The sequence below is a fragment of the Colletotrichum jinshuiense genome, chromosome 6 (assembly GCF_051148585.1).
Source record: "Colletotrichum jinshuiense chromosome 6, complete sequence".
Classification (NCBI taxonomy): Eukaryota; Fungi; Ascomycota; class Sordariomycetes; order Glomerellales; family Glomerellaceae; genus Colletotrichum; species Colletotrichum jinshuiense.
In genome coordinates, this window is record NC_139313.1 from 2,387,508 (window position 1) to 2,407,784 (window position 20,277).

The 20,277-nt window shown below is 55.8% G+C and overlaps 5 protein-coding genes across 5 annotated transcripts; 3 read left to right on the forward strand and 2 right to left on the reverse strand.

Moving 5' to 3' along the window:
• Positions 1–532: 532 nt before the first annotated feature.
• On the reverse strand, positions 533–2,241 carry EsH8_VI_000607 (rRNA-processing protein PWP1; the record flags this gene model as incomplete). Its single annotated transcript, XM_083271860.1, has 2 exons — positions 533–1,934; positions 1,997–2,241. The coding sequence occupies 2 exons, from the start codon at positions 2,239–2,241 to the stop codon at positions 533–535; spliced, it is 1,647 nt and encodes a 548-aa protein (XP_083127034.1).
• An 807-nt stretch (positions 2,242–3,048) lies between these two features.
• On the forward strand, positions 3,049–5,979 carry EsH8_VI_000608 (uncharacterized protein; the record flags this gene model as incomplete). The annotated part of the gene is made up of 1 exon (XM_083271861.1): positions 3,049–5,979. The coding sequence occupies one exon, from the start codon at positions 3,049–3,051 to the stop codon at positions 5,977–5,979; it is 2,931 nt and encodes a 976-aa protein (XP_083127035.1).
• Positions 5,980–7,121: 1,142 nt separating this feature from the next.
• On the reverse strand, positions 7,122–7,771 carry EsH8_VI_000609 (Acylphosphatase-like domain-containing protein; the record flags this gene model as incomplete). Its single annotated transcript, XM_083271862.1, has 5 exons — positions 7,122–7,271; positions 7,379–7,448; positions 7,554–7,566; positions 7,673–7,706; positions 7,760–7,771. The coding sequence occupies 5 exons, from the start codon at positions 7,769–7,771 to the stop codon at positions 7,122–7,124; spliced, it is 279 nt and encodes a 92-aa protein (XP_083127036.1).
• Positions 7,772–8,168: 397 nt separating this feature from the next.
• On the forward strand, positions 8,169–9,569 carry EsH8_VI_000610 (uncharacterized protein; the record flags this gene model as incomplete). The annotated part of the gene is made up of 3 exons (XM_083271863.1): positions 8,169–8,653; positions 8,781–9,226; positions 9,292–9,569. 3 exons carry the CDS (start codon positions 8,169–8,171, stop codon positions 9,567–9,569), a joined length of 1,209 nt encoding a protein of 402 aa, XP_083127037.1.
• A 9,201-nt stretch (positions 9,570–18,770) lies between these two features.
• Positions 18,771–20,108, forward strand: EsH8_VI_000611 (uncharacterized protein; the record flags this gene model as incomplete). The annotated part of the gene is made up of 1 exon (XM_083271864.1): positions 18,771–20,108. One exon carries the CDS (start codon positions 18,771–18,773, stop codon positions 20,106–20,108), a length of 1,338 nt encoding a protein of 445 aa, XP_083127038.1.
• Between the last annotated feature and the right edge of the window lie 169 nt (positions 20,109–20,277).

A 20,277-nucleotide genomic window follows, 5' to 3' on the forward strand; every position in this document is an offset into this window, starting at 1 on the left:
AGTTGAGCGGTTCCCATCACGTCGGTAGCATCATGTTCAGTGGGCAGCGAAGGCCAAGCGGCCGTGGGTTCACCTGTCTACTGCAACTAGGTAGCTCACATACATCATCATCCCCTAACGAACTGTTCCTCGCCAACCATTTCCCCCTGTTTGGGTCCACTGCTTGACAGTCTTGGCTCTCTGTCTGCACGAAACTCGCGTGGTCTATGCTTATTGCTGTTCAGACGACGGCATTTAACTTCAGACGATTTTGACACTAAATCCCACGCTTGAAAGCTGCTCTCCACTTCGGAAATCCCTTTTCCGTCCAACTCACCCCCCCACCATCAACGGTGCCGGTGCAGAGTCGTCATCATCAACTCGACGTTTGCGGCCGACTCCCCGTCTCACCTGGCGCCCAAGAGACACTCGGCCTGCTGTTTCGACCCATCGGGCCGACACCGCCAGAAAATCAGCTGGCGATTCTCAGCCGGACGGCGTGCAGGCAGCGCGGACAAAGACACATACGAAGACCCCGCTAGATTAGTTCCTCTTAGTCCTCATCCTCATCCATTGAATCGCCATCCTTCTCGCCATCCTCGTCGTCATCCTCATCCTCGCTTGAGCTGCTGTCGTCAGACAGAACGCCAACGAGCCGGTCCTCCTCAACGCCCTCCGGCTTCTGCGGGACGCGCTCAGCGAACGCGTGTCGGACGCCGGCGTTCGTGCTGGTGTCCCAAACGTGCATGGTTCCGCGGCTGCCGGCAACAGCGAGTCTGAAAGCCACCTCGGGATCCGGTGCGAACTGCGTCGAAAAGACCTTACCAACGTCCAAGTTGCGGGAGATGACCATTGAGGGTCCGCTGGGTTGGATGTTCCACAGCTTCACCGTCTTGTCGGTCGAGCCAGTGGCCATGAAGCCGGGCACAACGGGGTTGATGTCGAAGGAAGACACGGACTCGTCGTGCGCCTGCAGCGTCCAGACGGCCTTGGTCGCCTCGGGAGTTGATGGCGCGTTACGGACGTCGTGGTAGTGGATTATTCCGTTCTCCGTGGAAACGTAGAAGAAGTTGGGGTCGTGGGGGTCCCACCGAATGTTCTCCACGTCACTCTCGACACCCCATCTGGGGACCTTGGCGTCGGGGGCTCTCATGTCCGCGGCGACAACCGTTCTGTCGTAGCTGCCACTCAGCAGGACGGTGGACTCGACCGAGTGCCATGCGAGAGAGCAGACCTTGTCCGTGTGGTAAGTGTACGACTTGGCACACTTGGCCGTGTGCAGATCCCAAAGCTTAACAGTCTTGTCTGCAGAGGCGGAGGCCAAGAGGTTCCTGTGTCTCCTGTTCGCGGCAAGGGCGAGGACGGCGTCGACGTGGTACTCGTCGTTGGCCTTCTTGGCCTTCTTCTTCTTCTTCTTTCTCCTCTCCTCGGAGCCCTCGCCACCCTGTCCGAGGATGGCGTTGGGGTACATGCAGTCCACCGTGTCGAGATCCCAGACCTCAATGTCGGGGTCCATGGTGCCGACAGCGACGAAGTTGGCCGTTGAGTCCTTGTCGACACCCGCCTTCTGCACAGGAATGTCGAGCCACTCGACACAAAGGGGTATCGCGGGAAGCATGATGTCGTGGTGGACGTAGAGGTTGTCGGCAGAGTCCTCATAAACGTAGACCTCGAGGTGAGCCATTTCGTCCTCAACCTTGGCCGCGAGCAAGAGGTTGTCGGTCGCAAGAATCTGGAGGTCCTCACGGTCCTCGTCGTCGTCATCATCCGGCCCGCCGTTGCCGTTCAGGGTAATGTACGGATCTTCCTTGTTCGATTCGTAGTAGGCCAGCGACTTGACATTGCCGAACATGGCCATGCCCTCGCCCTGGCCGACCTTCTCCTCGTCTTCTTCGTCTGTGTCGTCGTAATGCTCCAGGTCGTACTCCTTCAGGTCTTCGTCGTCCAGGTTAACACTAGGTAAGGCAGTCAGCAAAAAGGTACTCCGGCTGCAATCCATGGTCTAGGTATAACAAACTTTTCGGCCTTCGCGCCAGAGGCAGCCTCCGTTGCGCTCGCCGCGCTGTCGGACGCAGGCTTGGCGGCGGCAGCGTTGCCATCCTCCTCGTCCTGCGCCTCCTTCAGGTCATCCTCGGCATCGTCGAGCTGCAGCTTCGCAAGCTCTGCTATGCGCTCGAACTCGGCCTCGTCGAATGTGTATTTCGAGGGGAAGGGTGCCGCGAAGCCTCGGGGCACCCAGGTGGATGTTGTGATCATAGACATCTTGGGATGTCTTGAAGTGCAGTCAAAAACTCAAGATGATCCGGGTATATACTGCGCGGTTCGGATTGCGCAAGATTGGACAGAGTCCGGGGGGTGTAGCAGGCAAAAAAACTGCCAAACTTTGAGAATTGACTGGGGAGTCGGTCTGCAAGGGAATTCTCCAGTGCCCAACTGTGAGCGACGAAAAAAAAAATTCGGCCCTCTGTTGGTGGGGTTTATCTTATCTCTTTATCGATAAGAGCTTGGGCCATTGCAACGGTAGGAATGCGATGAGGTTTCTTTTAAAGAAGAAGCGGCTTCAACATCACTGTGAAACCTTGCGTACCTCTCGTTTAGGTTTAAACATTTCTTTCTCTGAGAAGAATAAATTGGTGCAAATTATGTTTTCGGAGTTGATATTCCCTAAAACAAAAGGATTAAACCCATTCGCCATATACCTGCTTTTGTCACGTACACCCCGATTTTAGAATATTGTCTGGGACTATTGCATTATTACACATTAACTGTGACGTCTTGCATGGGTATACGCATCCACTCTCTGACTCCACTAGAATGTTCCCGGATAGTGTCATATTCCGACCGCCCCAGTTCTCCAACCTTTTGTTTACTTGGACTGCTTTACATGCATTTCTGGCCTAAACTTCTTGCAGCTGGATTCGCATCTGTCACCGAACACTGCATCAACACTCTTGGCTGAGGAAAGCTTGCCCGAACGACGGCCATCTCGGCGACGGCGACGACGACAAGGACGCGACGGGGAGGATATAACCACTGCGACACCTTGCGCGACAGCGAAACCGCCTCAAAATGTACGACAACCGAGATGGATCAGGCCCCAGCTTCAAGCGCCGCAGGCTGGACGGAGGGAGGTTCCAGGACTCGGGTCGCTCGACACCACGCGACGCCCGCGCCGCCGAGACGCCGGCCAGAGACGTTCCGGAGCCGACCGACGAAGACTCGAAAGCTCTAGATCGCGACTGGTACATGGGCGACGAGTTCGGCGGCCACACCTTTGGCGACGACACACACAACCCCTTTGCGGCGTATGCATCATGGGAGGCCGAAAAGCAGGAGGCTGTCAAGGCGGAGAAGATGTCGACCCGGTTTGACGCGCGGAGAGAGCAGAGGCAAAAGGAGAACGACGCGTGGGAGACGAACCGGATGCTGGTTTCGGGAGTGGCGCAGAGGAGGGACATGGGCGCCGACTTCGACGATGAGGAGGCCACCAGAGTCCATCTCCTGGTGCATGACCTGCGGCCTCCCTTTCTCGATGGAAGGACGATCTTCACGAAACAGCTGGAACCCGTCCCGGCCGTTCGCGACTACCAAAGCGACATGGCCGTATTCAGTCGAAAAGGTAGCAAGGTGGTGAAGGAGGCACGGCAGCAGCGGGAACGACAACGGCAGGCACAGGAGGCCACGAGCATGGCCGGGACGGCTTTGGGAAATCTGATGGGCGTGAAGGAGGACGACGGGGACAGTGCGTTACCAGTCGCCTCAGAGGAGGACGCGAAGAAGAGCGGAGACAAGGGCGAGGAAAACGGCAACAGCAACAAGTTTAGCGACCACATGAAGAAGGACGAGGGCGGCGGAAGCGATTTCAGCCGAAGCAAGACGCTACGCGAGCAGAGGCAATATCTACCTGCGTTTGCGGTCCGGGAAGACCTGATGCGCGTCATCCGTGAGAACCAGGTCATCATCGTTGTCGGCGAGACGGGATCGGGCAAGACGACCCAGTTGACGCAGTTCCTTTACGAGGACGGGTTTGGAAACTCGGGCATGATCGGCTGCACGCAGCCGAGACGTGTTGCTGCGATGAGTGTCGCCAAGCGTGTCTCTGAGGAAATGGAGGTCAAGCTGGGCAGCACGGTGGGCTACGCGATCCGTTTCGAGGATTGCACCAGCAAGGAAACGGTTATCAAGTACATGACTGACGGTGTCCTGCTGCGAGAGTCGCTCAACGAGCCTGATCTCGACAGGTATTCGTGCGTCATCATGGACGAGGCTCACGAGCGAGCGCTAAACACCGACATCCTCATGGGGTTGTTCAAGAAGATTCTCCAGAGACGGCGGGACCTGAAGCTCATTGTTACCTCTGCGACAATGAACGCGAAGCGGTTCTCGGACTTTTACGGCGGAGCCCCTGAATTCACCATTCCCGGACGAACGTTCCCCGTCGATGTCATGTTCCACAGGTCGCCAGTTGAGGACTATGTGGACCAGGCAGTCCAACAGGTGCTGGCCATCCATGTGTCAATGGACCAGGGAGACATCCTCGTCTTCATGACGGGCCAGGAGGATATCGAGGTCACTTGCGAGCTGATTCAACGGCGGCTCGACGCCCTCAACGACCCCCCAAAGCTCAGTATATTGCCCATTTACAGTCAGATGCCTGCGGATCTGCAAGCCAAGATTTTCGACAGGGCGGCGCCAGGAGTGCGCAAGTGCATCGTCGCGACAAACATTGCCGAGACGAGTTTGACTGTCGACGGTATCAAGTACGTGGTGGATGCAGGCTACAGCAAGATGAAAGTGTACAATCCCAAGATGGGTATGGACACCCTTCAGATTACTCCCATTTCGCAGGCGAACGCATCGCAGCGATCGGGACGTGCCGGCAGAACAGGTCCCGGCAAGGCCTTCCGTTTGTTCACCGAAAAGGCGTTCAAGGAGGAGCTCTACATGCAGACAATTCCCGAAATCCAGCGGACCAACCTGAGCAATACCGTGCTTATGCTCAAGTCGCTGGGCGTCAAGGACCTGTTGGACTTTGACTTTATGGACCCCCCGCCGCAGGATACTATCACGACGTCCATGTTCGATCTCTGGGCCTTGGGAGCCTTGGACAACCTGGGCGAGCTGACCCCGCTTGGCCGAAAGATGAGCGCATTCCCGATGGACCCCTCGCTATCGAAGCTCCTCATCACGGCCGAGGAGTACGGCTGCAGCGAGGAGATGATCACCATCGTGTCCATGCTCTCCGTCCCCAACGTCTTCTACCGGCCCAAGGAACGCCAGGATGAGGCGGACGCCCAGCGAGAGAAGTTCTGGGTGCACGAATCAGACCACCTGACGTACCTTCAGGTGTACTCGGCGTGGAGGTCCAACGGATGCTCGGACGGCTGGTGCATCAAGCACTTCCTCCACCCCAAGTCGCTCCGCCGGGCCAAGGAGATCCGCGATCAGCTGCTCGACATCATGAAGATGCAGAAGATGGAGATGCTCAGCTGCGGCATGGACTGGGACATCATCCGCAAGTGCATCTGCAGCGGCTACTACCACCAGGCGGCCAAGTACAAGGGCTCGGGCGAGTACATCAACCTCCGCACGAACCTCGGCGTCCAGCTGCACCCGACGTCGGCGCTGTACGCGGGCCACCCGCCCGACTACGTCGTCTACCACGAACTCGTCCTGACGTCCAAGGTGTACGTCTCGACCGTCACGGCCGTGGACCCGCACTGGCTGGCCGACCTGGGCGGCGTGTTCTACTCTGTGAAAGAGAAGGGGTATTCCGTGAGGGACAAGCGCATCACGGAGACGGAGTTCAACCGCAAGATGGAGATCGAGGCCAAGATGGCGGAGGACAAGAAGCGGGAGCAGGACAGGCTGGACGCCGAGGCGGAGAGGTCGGCGAGGAAGAAGGCGGGGCCGGCAGTCGCGGCCGGCGGCGCGAAGAAGATTGTCACGCATGGAGCGGTGAGGAAGCCTGTGATTAAGCGACGGGGAAGGGGCGTATAGCGGGTGCATTGGATAGAAATACAACTTGATGAACGGGGTCTCACTTTCTAATTCTGTGGTTCTGTGGAAGCGCTCCGACGTCCCCGGCGAAGAAGGTAGGCGCCTGAGATGGCCCGATCTCTTTCGGGTTGCTTCCCCAGCACGCAATGGACCCTCGTGTTCTTCGCCAGACAACAATCATGTATAAGGGCGAAGCCGTGGAGGCGGCAATTTAAGGATAAAGTTGAAAAAGGAGACGCAAGGACGGTGAAGAAAATGCTCTACGAGAATAAGCCAGCCGCCTAGTACGGAGAGGGCAGTAAATGGTTGTTATGATAAGGCAGCAAATGTTGGACTATAAGGGGTTTATACTCCGCACGATATAACATGGACTTGGTCAACGCGCCATGGCAACGGAACCGGTGGGTGGGTTGTGCGGGGTTCCTTTACCAACGTAATCAAGTCATGTTCAGCTTTGATAAATTATAGTGATTGTGTCGCTTCCGGGGTATTCCAACCGCGTCATATCTTGTGAGCTTTTCTCCTGAAGTAGGTCAGCAGGAAACCGCTGTCCGAATCCCTGCCCATCCATGCAAATTGAGCCATCGTCCCGACACAGCCGCAGAACTGCAAAGGTACCAGCACTTGGAACATTAGAGGCGTAAAACATCTCCTCGGTGAACGTTCGTCGTGCTAGATCTGTTGGTCTGTATGGCCAGCACGCCGGCCTACACTGAACGGACGCGTCGGCTTTCCTATACTGGCCACAGGAGTAGTTAGAGTCATAGTAGCGAGGAGTTTTGAACAGGTGGAGCATTGGGCTTAGCCAGCTGTATCCCTCCTCTTTTCTTGTGCACTGTATGTTCATGTTTCTGTTACAATTGTTGTATCCGAGGGGTATTCAAATAAATAATGAGCAACCAGTGCTTCCCCTTCAAGATCTCGGGAGGACATTTGAAGATTCATTTCAAGTCATCATTCTCAGCTTTGGCAGTTAGTTGCACACGCACAATAACGAACACGAATGATGCAAGAAAGAAAACACTCCGTCTATAATTTGAGACGAGACCTCTTGAGGACAGCCGGCCCTCTCTTGGTCCATTGTACGCTTCGACCGTCCCCGATGCTCATTGGATTCATCATGCATGGCGGCGGACGGCTTCTTATCGTCGGACCAAAAAGTCCTTCTCATCCTCGATGAGATCTCTCTCCTCCTGGTCAAGTTTGACAACCTTGGCCGACCTCGGGCCCTCGTCGACGTCCTTGAGAAACTTCTTCAGTGATTCCTCGTCGCCCTGCGCTTCGCCCTCGACCTGCATCCCCCATACTCAGCCGTCGCATCCTTCTCAGCGCAGTGATGCCACACAAAGGGGGTACCCCTAACGTGCCTCATCTCGTCAAAAGTTGCATGCAGACTCACCTTGTTGTTGTCCGTGTTACGACACCATCCCGATAGTCCGTATTCGGTGGCTCTCTTCTGCGTGAAGTAACTATTTGTTGCACCCCCTGGTCAGCTTCCGCGAGTGCGATTCCCATCTAGTTGGCCTCATTGAGGCCAATTGTCTAGAGCAGTTGAGGGGGATGCTATCACGAACCGGAATCCGACGCCTGTGTGACGTCAGTGTGTCGAACAAAAAAAAAACACTTATCACAGCTCTCCTTATCCATGAGATAAAAGCTCGGAGCTCATGTGGAGGAGGGGTTAACAGCGTACCTTGTACTTGGCCGCCGTGGACCAAGAAGTATATCTAGAGACGATTAGAATGGTGTTCAAATTTGTATGCCGATCAAAAGCGCATACTCTCTTAACCATGATGTCCAAATTTACTGCTTTGGCAATGTTAGATGCTGTTTGGGGGTGTCGAGAAGGGAGATAGTTGCAGGGAGGTCAAAAGTAGCTCGGAGCTCTCTCTGGAGCTTTCGAACAAGCGACACGAGGTACCTGGTGGGGGTCATTTGTGTGTCACGCATCGGTGACATACCAATGAACCAGGGTCCGTTATCGATAGGCTAAACCTCGGGGGTTCTGCGACACTCCCAATGCTCGGCGAATTTGCGAACCTTGCTGTGCCGCATTCTTTCACTGCTTCTCTGCCTTTGCACCACCATCACCACCACGACGCAACAAGCAACAAACTCCCTGAACTCGCGGCAAAAAATCCCCAAATTGCAATCGCTCTCACTTTTAGCGGCGCATCGCACACCAGATAATGGCGTCCCCAAGCGATGAAGTCCCGACCCCCGACCCGGCGCCGGTCCTCTTCCGCGCAAACAAGAAGCGCAAAGCAGGCCTCCGCCAACGCGCCGCATCTCCCGATACCACCACCGCGACAACTCTCAACACCGCAGACTCAGAGACCCCCAGCTCCGCCGCACCGAAGACGTCTGGCCTCGATGGCTTCGCCGCAAACGCTGCCGCTAACAACAACAACAATGATCGCGGCGACGATGAGGGCACCGAATCCCATATCCCCGCCGCCCTCCGCCACCGCTCACGCAAGCGCCTAAACGGCGTCGGCTTCTCTGCGCGCGCGACCGCGATTGCCACAGGCCTGGCATTGAATGACACAGACCCATCATCATCAACATCGCGCGCTCTCGTGCCCGCGACACCGGCGCCCGACGAGGATCCCCTCATCGCGAAGCGCTTTGCGCCGCAGACGGGCACGGCTACCACTCTCGTCAACAAACACATGTATGTCCTCGTCCTTCGCCTCCCCCATTCTTCTTAAAACGCTTAACTCCCTACTCGGGGCGGAGCTGGCCTTTTCGTTTTGCTTTTGTACCGCGGCCCGGCCATGACCAGAGACTGATCAAGGAAGGATGGAATACATAGAATCCCATCTCTCTAGCCGCAAATCCCCTACCGCGCAATCATCATCACAGCCTACGGATACACAACCCCCAGCGCCCGCAGCGGCATCTACATACAGACCCACGACCCCGGCGGCGGCGGCGGCAGCGGCAGCGGCAGCAGCCGCCGCCGAAGTCGACCCCAAAAACCACCCCATCATGCAGGGCAAGCTCATGGAGGTCGACCTGGGCGACGAAGCTCGCGCCCGCAACCAAGCCATGACTGAAAAGGCCGCCCGCCGCCTCCTCGGCGAGACTCTCCCGGCGGACGAAGAAGTCGACGGCGGCAGCGGCCGCAGGGCCAAGAAGCCGCGCCTCGGGAGGGACGGCAAACCGTGGCGGTCCCGGAACCGGCGTGGCAGCGACGATATCAAACGAGATCAGCTCGTCGAGGAGATCTTACGTGAGAACAAACGTGTGTTGCCCCTGTCATCCCCCTTTGGATTACTGTGCAATAACAACAACTAACAAATGTTTCAGTCGATGTGTACGACGTTCCGAATGCTCAAGAGACCACGTACGAGGGCGAGGGCGACGCAGACGACCGCATCGCCGAGGAGTTCCGGCGAGAGTTCATGGACGCCATGGTCCAGCGGCAGCAGAAGAAGAAGGCGGTTGCGCCGCCCGCCCGAGCTGGAGCCCGCAAGGCAGACGAGGAAGTACTCAGGGGTCCCAAATTGGGCGGCAGTCGAAACGCTAGGGCGGCTATGCGCGACTTGCTGCTCAAGAAGGAGAAGGAGAAGGAGGCAAGAAGGTGATGGTCACGCCAACAGTTTTTACACACTAGAAAAAGGCTGGCATAGTTTGAATGATACCCACGTCAGTAGAGAAGAAGTGCGAATACTAGCAATGAACGAATTTCATGATTGGCATCTATAAACCAATTAAATATCCCAAAAACAGGTTGCCCATACCCACCCGAAGTTAAAAAAAAAATAGGAAAAGGTCATGACGACGTGCAAGCCAACCCAACCCCCTGATCCTGTAACCATTTTGATATCCCATATTGAAGCCCGAAAAAAAGGAAAAAATAATTGTAAAAAACAAGCCGCTTCAGTCCCTCAAGACTGTCTGTCGTAAGTCACTAGTCCCTATAATGATGTAAAGAATGTGTAGAAACCGGCTCATGGAAAGCTCCCTGTCTAAGCTCTCGCGAATTTGCAACGCCGGGTGTTAATGATGCGGTGAATCCTTATGCCAAGCTTAATGCTTTGTATGCACACTGGTTCCCAAGACGCCGTCTGTGATTTCAAATGCAGTATATAGCCCCCGGATGGAGACTTTGTGCGTAAACGTACGCAAGACGTTCGATAAGGAGGCATGATTACCGAATGTCAAGTTGGAATGGCTTGAACCGGCCGCCGATTGTTGCGCAACGAGGACATTTACGTCGAGCCCCCTGCTCTGCCATGAGAACGTCGACGCACGCCTGACACAAGCCGCAGATGCATTCTGTGCAGGCGTACGAGTCTTTGAGTAGTGAGACGCTTTGACAGGCTGCGCAGTAGATCTGAGTATTCTGTGAAGAATAGCTCGGTGATGAATCGGATAGGCCTCGCGATTCGATGTGGAAATTCTCCCCGCTTTCACCGCTTTCAACCGACGGGAATGGATCAATTGTGTCCTGGTTGTAGGATGGTGGGGTTAAGGCTTGCTGCAGCGGCGAGGCTTGGTAGTTCCCTCCGACTGCTGCTTGAAATCCATGGTGTTGGAACGGAGGCAGTGAAGCCCTGTGAATAGAAACTGGTGATTGAGGCATCTTGAAAAGGTTAGATTATGCAAGTATGGGCCGTCTGGAAGGGTTGGCTTACGGGGGTCCTGTCCTCATCGATGTCACCGGCAGCCGAGGCGGCCTGGTCGGCGGCATCGATGAGATCTTCCCATCTTTTCCCATAGTCTGCAGAAGGTTCAGCCGATAACGCCTTACGGTCATTGTTACCTGGTCTAAGCCGTTCGTCGTTTTGGATTCGTCGAAGCCAATCTGCCGCGGATCCACGAGATTTTTGCTTCTTGTGATGTGCCTCTCTACCTCTCTTGGTGACAGATTGTTTCCTTGGTCGGGCAGGTCCTACGGGGCGCTGGATTGGTGGCAGTGTCGAGGAGCGGCCAGGGGGCGAATTCGCTATAATTGACGGGAGAATATCCCGCGGCCTGCTCGAGTTCATGGCTGGGAACGGCTCGCTAGTAATATCGTTGTTCGATAAATGAATGGGGGGTAGTTCAATTGATGTTCTGGGGATTCGACGTCCTTCGGTGTCGGAATGCCAACCCTGGTGGAAGAAAGAGGTTTAGCAAATTTGTACTGGCTTGCAAGTCACTACAGGCGAAAGGTCTGAACTCACAACTTCAGACTCCCACTCGGGTTCAACTTTGTGGCCGTGCAACTGAGCCAGTGCAGCAGCGGCACTGGCAGCAGGAAGCATGGAACCAACAGCGTGATCCTCCAAGGTTCGGGGCGTACCCGGGTTGCTGTTGTCGTACATGTGGTGGTCATGATGGAAGCCTTGAAGATGGTCAATCGTTGGGGGGAAGCCCTGGATTGAGAGGGACGAACCCTGAGGAATAGAGGTCGAGTTTGGCTGCATGGGTGGACGTTCTGATGGAGGGGTATTGATCATGAGCAAAAAGCTTTCTTCGGTCGCCGGGAGTTTCGAAATGTAGTGTTCTGGGTGCGCTCTACGAATATGTTCTTGCATAGAACGGTATCGCTTTTCCTGCAGTTTAATTCAGAGTGTCAGAGAAGCTCTTTTTCTCTCTCGGTCGGGTGGATTTTGGACCATGGTAATAGTGCAAGCTCTGCAATGGGGTCGCAGAAGACGGCTGGTTCTGGAGGCAACCCCGGTCTCCGGAGAACCAATGCAGCGATTCAGAACTTACACCGATGCATCTCTTCCTACAACTAGAGCCATCTTGGTTTCGCAGAGGACACACGACTTCATTGTTGGAGTCGGTGATTGAGAAAGAGGACGTCAAAGAAGATCTGGGCGGCATCTTGACCCCACCATGCGCGAGGGCTGGTATCGATACTGAGCGGGGCGAGGTGCGATAAGTGCGGGAGTAGTGTATCGCGAAGCGAGGTCAATTGTATGCGACTGGGACTGTTGAAGCTTGAGCATTTGTCGGTTCGAGGAAAAAGCTGTGATGTTCGGTGAGCAAGAGTTGGAGCTTTGGAAGCTCTCCTCTCAGGTGTGTTACAAAGAGTGTTTCGAAGGATAAGTTGTAGTGGAGGGGGAGGAAAGACGGGGAGAAGAGGAAGAGAGGAACTTGCTTTTGGGGGGCAGAAGGGAAGTTGACCGAAAGCAGTAAGTAGCGGTAATGGGGGAGAGGTACGGGCTAGGTAGGGGTGTGGCTCGGTCTGGTGGGTATGAGGTACCCAGGACAGGACCAGCTACATTACGCAGCACGCAGCCCAGTGAGGAGACCTAGTCACCTGAGGAAGGCAAGGCATGGGATGGGAGTACGGATATGAGGTAGAAGCAAGGCGTGTGAACAAGGAGGGAGCTTGGATGTGGCAAGCCCTTGTCTGGCCTTGGGCCTTGGGCCTTGGACCTGCGAGCGAGATGGAGAGAGAAGAGCGCAGCAGCCGACGAACACAGCTCTGCATCACGGGAAAGGGCCAGCTAGCTGTGCTACTCAGAGTGCTGGGAATAATTGAGTTGCGCGCTCGTACCTGTTCCTTGCCGAAGCCTGGGCTTGCCTGCACAGGAGATGGGGTGGAAGGACTGAGATAAAAGAGGACAATATCAGTCGCGAATAAGGAGACGGGGGGCGAGGGGTGCCGGCTAGAGGGTCAGCAAGGAAGTGGTAGGTTCTGGCGAGCGACTGAGCAGCTGACAAGCTGGTGAGGTAAGACTTGGTATTCGTCGCAAGGTCAGGCAAACCAAGGTTGGTCAAGTAGCAGGCGGTGTCAATGTCACTGATCAAGGTAAGCTGCAACTAACACCAGCGGTGCTGATGATAGAGGGCGGCTGCTCCGGCAGTAGTTACAGTGACGCGGGCGGTGTAAGTGGCTGGCCAAGGAGAATTGCATTGAAGATTCATCGCCAGTGCCTTGATTGCAGCAAATTGTTGCGCCCAAGAAACTCGGTTGGTCGCCGACGCCGAGCTGTCTACGCTGGTTCGTCCTGGAAACAAGCCGATGAGCTAGGCTTATTGCCCGAGAGACGAGTAACAAGTCGTTTCCCCTCGAGTCAGTCATACCGCCTCTCTTCTTTGTTTGAGAAAAAATAGGGAGCCCAATTTTTCTTGTTTGAAAATTGGATTTAAGATAATAAAGATAAAAACCAACAGCACCAAAGCGGTTGACTTGGCCGAGAAGGGCGGTAACTCGTCGACGGCCGTGGGCGCACTTGGTTCAGCTTTCTGCTCCTGGTGCTTGGATACGTCGGCACACCACACAAGGCGACGACGAGTTTGGTGCTTATTCGAAGGTACAAAGCGGTGTCATCCTCCAATAGCAGAGCAGCAATCCGCAAGCTCGGGGTGTCAGCGGTAGCAAGGTCTGTTTGACTGGGGAAGAGGAAAAAAAAAACAAAAAAGGTCGGCAAGTCGACCCGCCGAGAAGGTGAAAGGCCAGTCATTGGTCGAGTTCGGTGGACAAGATGAATGACTCGATCGAGGACGGCGTGTGTCTGGTGGGTTGGGTTGGTTGATCCCAGGGCTACTGCGTTAAAAGAAGGAAGAGGACGATGAGGACGGGGGCGTGGGCGCAGAACAAGATTGAAGCCCAGAAGGAGGATCGGGAGGACGACAGGGAAGCAAAGGAAGAGGAAGGAGGGGGGCACGGAGGGGGACGGAGGGACTAGGGGAAAGAAGGAGGAGGAGGGGTGCGGACAGGGAAAGTGGGCTGCTTTGCTCTTTCTTTTCGGAGCTTGCGAGTGGTTGAGAGAGGAAAGAGGCCCTTGCCGCATCACAGGGGAGCTCTTGTTGATCCTGCTTCTTCTGTCCGTCTTTGTCTCTGCTTCTGCCGTACCTCTGCCTTCATCTCTGGTACAGTCTCTGTCCCCGTCTCCGTCTCTGCCTCTGGGAGGTTGTGCACAGTACCTTGGCCTGCCGCTGCCCTCCCTCCTGCTTCAGGCCTGGCTCGGCCTTTGCTGCGTTGCCGTGCGTGTCTTGCGTGTGCTGCGGCTCGCTCCAGTCGCTTGCATTCAACCATCGCTCTCCCGCCCTCTTCAGTGTCCCGCCAGCACAGGGGAGCTGGACCCCTGGCCGAGTGTGACCTCCACTGTGGACGGACTACACCATGGCAGGCCCTGGTCTTGCCTGGGTACATCTGCCTGCTGCTGGATCCCCCCCGCTGGCCGTCACGTTGACATTGACCTCCCAGCTGACGGGTAAGGTCCAAAGCAAGGTAGCTTGCAGTGACTGGTGTGCTTGGGTGCGGATGGATAGCTTGTGCGAAGCGGCGCGAAGCCGTCTCTGCTCTGCTCAGACACGCACCCCGAGCAGCTCATGCTTCATTCATGCACGAGGATTGCTTGCCTGACTTGCAGTGACAAGCTAATCTTACCGCTCCGTGACGGGAGGTGAAGGCCGAGGCCAAATCTCCGGACTAAAAGCGATGAACGCCCCTTCAGCAAGGAGAAGCATGATCGGGGCTTCCGTTGGGCATTGAGCGCCAGAGCAGAAGACGAGGACGAGGCTGGTTCTGGCGGGTCGGGACCAGGCAGCCCGAAGCACGGCGCCCACATGCAGGGCCCTTGCCTTACCTTGCCTTGCCTGGACAACTCCAAGGTATCCGTAGTAATAAGGTACGTGTGTTTTCTGGCGCAGAGGTGAACCTGGGAGCTGAGGTGCAGCAGTCTGTGGTGTCTGAACCTGTGGTGGGTGTACGGAGTACCAGCATACCCTTCTGCAGCGCCTCCAAGGCACGCTGTGGTGGGGAATGCCCCCCCGACGTTGGCGCCGAATCGTCTGTTCCACAGCGGAGAGGAAGGGTGGGGACTCGAGAGGGCGTGGTGCTTGGATGTCGATGTGGATATGAACGGAGAGCTTCTTCAAGGGGGTGGATTTTTTTTCTTTGCTTTCTGCGGTACATGCCAGGATGCGCAGGGCTCCGGGGCTCTTCAGCACGTCAACCTGCCTCTTTTCATCAGCTACCCTGCTTGCCCAGATGCTGCGATGGCTACCAACAAGCGAGAGAAGCGAACCCTTCCTGCTTGCCTGCCCGCCTCGGTTACGTACTCGACAAGTACCTTTTCTATCTTTTGTGAATTTTTTTTTTGCTGTTCCCCGCCGTGCCTCGTTTTCTTCACCTTCCACTCCTATGGTGAGGAAAGCTCAATACTTAGGTACTCACTACCTTAGGTAAGGGAGGTACGTACCGAATTGGTCAGGTAAGGTAAGGTACCCACTTTCGGCGCGAGGGACCCTCCAGTTCCTCGCCTTCAACCTTCGCCTCGGCCTATCACCACTCGGCAGATTCTATGCAGCCAAAGAACAGAAGGACGAAGGGAAATTGCAACGCCAAACCTACTGATGCTAGAGCCAGATCCTGTATCTGTCTGTGTCCGTGCTAGATTAAATAAATAAAAAAAGCAATCTGTACCGGTCCACTTTGTTCTTTTTCTTCTTCTTCTTCTTCAAATCGACCTCTTTTGTAGTATGCCAAGTTACCAACAACATCCCGAAACCACGGCTTTTCACCGAGGCGGCATGTGGTCAAAGGAAGACAAGCTCCTTTCAGTCCGAGCCCAGCCTTGTTCAGATGCCGCCCCAAACTGCCGCTTTTCTGCTCTCATTGACTTCACCACGACATACCATGTCTCAGCTCTCTCTAATAGGGACAGCTTCAAGGCAGTGGTAGCATTTGTACTTTTGTCGGCCGACTGAGCGAAGACTGACCGACGAGCTCGCAGCCAATTGCAACGAAGCTGGCAATTTTTTTTTTTTTCTTCCGCCACGGCACCCGCACCCCCCCAGACCCTGGCCGGCTGGCAAGACAGCAGACAACACTCGCAGATAAAGCGGGCATCCATCCCCCCCCTCGGGGCACCAGAGTGACATCATGCTGCTGCGCTGGTTCATGCTTCCTCTGCCCCTTTGCTTCCGGGTTTTCTTCAAGGAAGAAGCAATCATTGGTCCCTGGCTTTCCCAGACATCAACCTCGACTCGTCTACATATACGGAAGCAGAGTCATGGAATGAATTGGTGCGTAGGCACGCATGGCATGTACCATGCAGCATCTCCAAGACGGCGAGTCGAGACCCTCAATCGGACCAAATCGGGGGGTCCATCTCGTGATGGCGACCCACGGAACGTTACACGAACGCCTCCCCTAGACCGCTGCCGGCTGGAATGCCGCTACTTGGGCCAAGGTACCTCGCCTGCAGGATAAATGGTTTCACGAATGCCGAAATGGTCCAGAAGAAGACCAACTTCACCGAGACCAGAAGCTTCATCTTGGCGCTTGCCAGCGAAAAATAAAGAAGGCGGTGACTAGCCGACCCCGCCATTCTGCCCTTTTGCCGCCAGCCCGAGGGCCTGTCGAAGGGGCCTGAGCTGATACCGCACCCAGTGGCGTGTCGCGATGCGGTGACGGTCACCGCCCGCCGATCCAGCTCCTCCCAAGGTCAGGTTGTGCAAGAATGGAAGGGTGTGGGGGATAAGCTCCCAGGACGTGAGCTCAACCGCTGATAAGGAGCCACCAACCAGGAGCCAGGGCAGCTCTGACGATAAAGCTCCCCCAAAGGTTCTAGCGCAATTCTGCCAAAAGCAGCAGAACCAACCCGTGCATTGTGCAGAGTAGTAGAGTACCTTGCCTGAAGCTTCATTTCCCCTGCCTCGAGTGGCAGCGACGTACCTACGGTAGTATCTTACTTGGGGCATCGGTCGCTCGCCGACTCCCCCTACCCTTTCGTCGTTTTGGAGAAGGATAACTCGTCCGAACCAAGGCACACCATGAATCCACACAAGTCTCGCCTTGAGAATAACCCTTTCCCGTCTAAATACACCCCGTGCGTGGAACGAGGCTTGGCCCGCGCAACTAGGTACTCGCATGCTTCGATTCAAGTAGCCCGCGCTAACAATTTGGCACGGGGAAAACTAATCCGACATGTTGGATATCGGCACAATCGGCCCCTACAGCAGCCAGTATAGCACGTCTCTGCTGCGCTGCTCTGCCTCGTTCCTTTGGCAGCCACAGCTAGCTAGTAGGTGCCTTGGCACAAAGACACGAGTCTGTCACATGCATGATCCGCTTCCTAACGAGGCTACTAGTACCTTGAGCCTACCAAGCAACTGCCCAACAGCCTCCTGATCTCCCGCCTGTCTCCCTATCTTCCGAGACATGGCGGTCAATCCACCGTCTGTCATGTCGGTAACACCGACTGCGTCTGCGGCTCCTGTCGTGGCCACATCAACTTTCGCCGCATCCAAGGAGGACCTGGCCACACTTCAGGGGATGACAGCACCCAACTGCAAGTCGGAGGAACCCCGTCAATTGCGAATGTGAGCACTGTGCTGCATCTGTCCTGGGAGCATTTGAAACACAGTGCAAGTGTTGCAGCACCTTGGACCAGTCTTCCCACACCTCCAAGCCCCTATTCGACTCATTCGTCTCGCTCAAGGTACAGGATATCCCCGACTGTGTTGAAATCCGTATGACTCTTGGTTTTCAGCACTCTGGGATCTCGAGACCCCATCATGTTGACGGTAGATGAATACCATGGTCACCGCTCATTTGCACTCGGTGAACCTTGACTCGACCTCATGAAAACGGTCTCCTGCTTTCGGACTAACCTCCCACCTCAACATGAAGAAGCTGTCTTTTCCGCATCCACATCAAGGGAAAGGATCCATTGTTCGCCAGCCGTCTTCACTGTCCCTTCCCTGTAGGTGTGTACGCTCTCCAGCTTGTCACTCAGAGATGGCTGTGCTTTCGGTGCAGCTGGCTCTCATCAGGCACCTCCTACAACGGCTCCTCTCTTACCTCTTCCTGGGGTAGCCGGAACCGCCAGAGCCGCCGCAGCCGGACGTCAATCTTGCATGAGGTGCACAGCAACATCCAAAAACCTCGTCGTCCACGTCTCCGTTTGTCCCCGCGGTCCAACTGACGACCGACTGTCATCTTATCATCTGGGAATTCGATTCGACTTAACCATCACCCCAGCTTTCGCTCGGCCAGTATCGTCCGAAATTTCTCATCCACCTATCAAGCCCACCCCATCCGCAGGATCCCAAACAAACTTGTCACAACTCCTCGTTGATCAGCCCCTCGAGATTTGCCGCACAGACGTTCGAGATGGACCTCGTTGCCAAGAAACTAGAGAGAAATTCGCTGCTTCGATGCGCCACAGAGGCTTTTCGGCCTGTGGCAGGAAATGATTACAGGGGCTGTCGGCTCACCTTCGCCTGACTGGCCCGTAGTGATCAGGTTGTCTTCTCGGAATCTGCAAGGGACGTACTCCAGGTTTCCGGGCCATGGTGTGGCACAGCCATCGGGTTTCAGCCTCCGACCTTGACCGAACTTGGCGACCTCTTTTCAGAATCCTGCCGGCCACTCACACAAGAGCCGTCGTCATGTTATGATCGCCCGGGCTTCCAGAAGTCTGAGCACCTCGCGTTAACTTGCCATCGGGGCTGTTGATCTGGTAAAGACCCAACAAAATGCTCTGACCTCTTCATCGTGGACTGCAAGATTGGCGTTACAGGGACAGCGTTTCCAACCCGGCCAAGGAAAAGTTTCCTAATCTCGCCTCGCGTTTCCCTGGTTCTTCTCCGCGTCTGATCATGGACGGCAAAACATCCCCAGAGTTACACTCCGGCGCGCCCTCCACTCCCAGATACTGCCGTCATCATGAAAGATAAACTAATTGCCTTAACGGCCTGCCCCTAATCTTCTTCTGTTACGGTCATGAGCATGCCATTGCTCTGCCAGCCAACTCCCATCTCCATTAGCCATTCAGCAGTTACTCGCAGCTGTCGCCCACTTTATTTGTTACTTTGTATGACACTGAATCATGGCGTTGACCGTGAAGCAGCTCAACGCCGATGCCTCGTTTCTCTTGACCTTCGAACCCGTCGTGCCCGAGTCAGTCCCGGGCATCACTCCCAGGCCCTTCACGATTCTTATGGATCCATGGATCACGGGCCCGTCCACCATTTTCCATTCCATGTTCTCAACCGCAACACACAAGGAGTGCCCATGTGTTTGTTCACTACAACACCTCCCCGAACCCGATCTCGTCATTGTAAGCCAGCACAAGAGCGACCACTGCAATGAAGCTACACTTCGACAGCTTCCTGCGAGCGGGACGAGGACACTGATATTGGCGGAACCGGCAGCAGCCAAGGTGATTCGGAGCTGGAAGTACTTCGACAAGGACAAAGTCCGCACCATACCGCGATGGGAGGACCCCCTGACGACTGGGAAGCAGACCGTCATCAGGGTGAAGGTACCTCCTTTCATTCCCAGAGGGGAGCCCGGCGAGGTGTCGGTCGCATTCATTCCGCAACGGAGAGACTTCAAGGGCCTTCACGCCGCGATCGGTATCACATATCGGCCACCACCGACAAGTCCGAGATTCAACCACCTTACGACGCCCCCGGAGACGCCTGTATCTCAGCTGTCTAGAAACCGTCTCCCCGCGCTGCAAGTCCCGTCGATAACTCGCCATAAGAACGCACTCGCCTGCCTCGGCCTGCCAACTCCTCCGGAGACACCCAGCACCCGATCCCTACGATCCGTCCACTCCGCCGCTTCCACGCTGCCCGCCCCCGACGCACGGGGCGGGACCGTCTCTGTCATATTCTCTCCCCACGGCATATCCTACCGCTGCCTCGAACGATACGCCGACTCGCACCTCGCGGCCGAGGCGGCTTTACCCCTGACGGCTCTCTTGCACTGCTTCGATACCGTGTCAAACCCGTGGTGGCTGGGCGGGAATATCTCGGCGGGTATGCCTGCCGGGCAGGAGACGGCGGCGGCGCTTGGTGCGAGAGCGTGGGTCAGCACTCACGACGGCGACAAAGATGTCAAGGGCCTAGTGACGAAGATGCTCAAGACGAAGAAGTACACCCGGAAACAGATCGCCTCGTCCTCTTCCGACAGGAGGCCCGGCGGCCGATCAGAGCGGGGGAGGGTCGCCGACGGCAGCAAGGGCACCGAAGTTCTGGTCCTCGGCGTAGGGGAAGAGGTCGCGATGACGAGTGAGGGGGTGTGGAACGTCGAGGCCGGGGCTCGTGTGCCCCCGTCGAGGGAGCTTCATGGCGTCGAGAAGAAGACGCCGACGGGCCGAGCGCGGGGACGGAAACTTTCGCCGATATTCACGGGCGCGAAGTACCGTCCATATTCATGATACCCAGGCGTGATTTCCATCTTAATGTATTAAATTCCGAAGGGCGTATGTTGCAGCGCGAGAGCCCGCAGCTGCCGACCGAGCCTTACGTTTTGTTTATGCGGAAGGACGAAAGCGGGACACGGAAAGGAGATACCCCCCCCCCTCTTATGAACAGCGGCAAAACGGG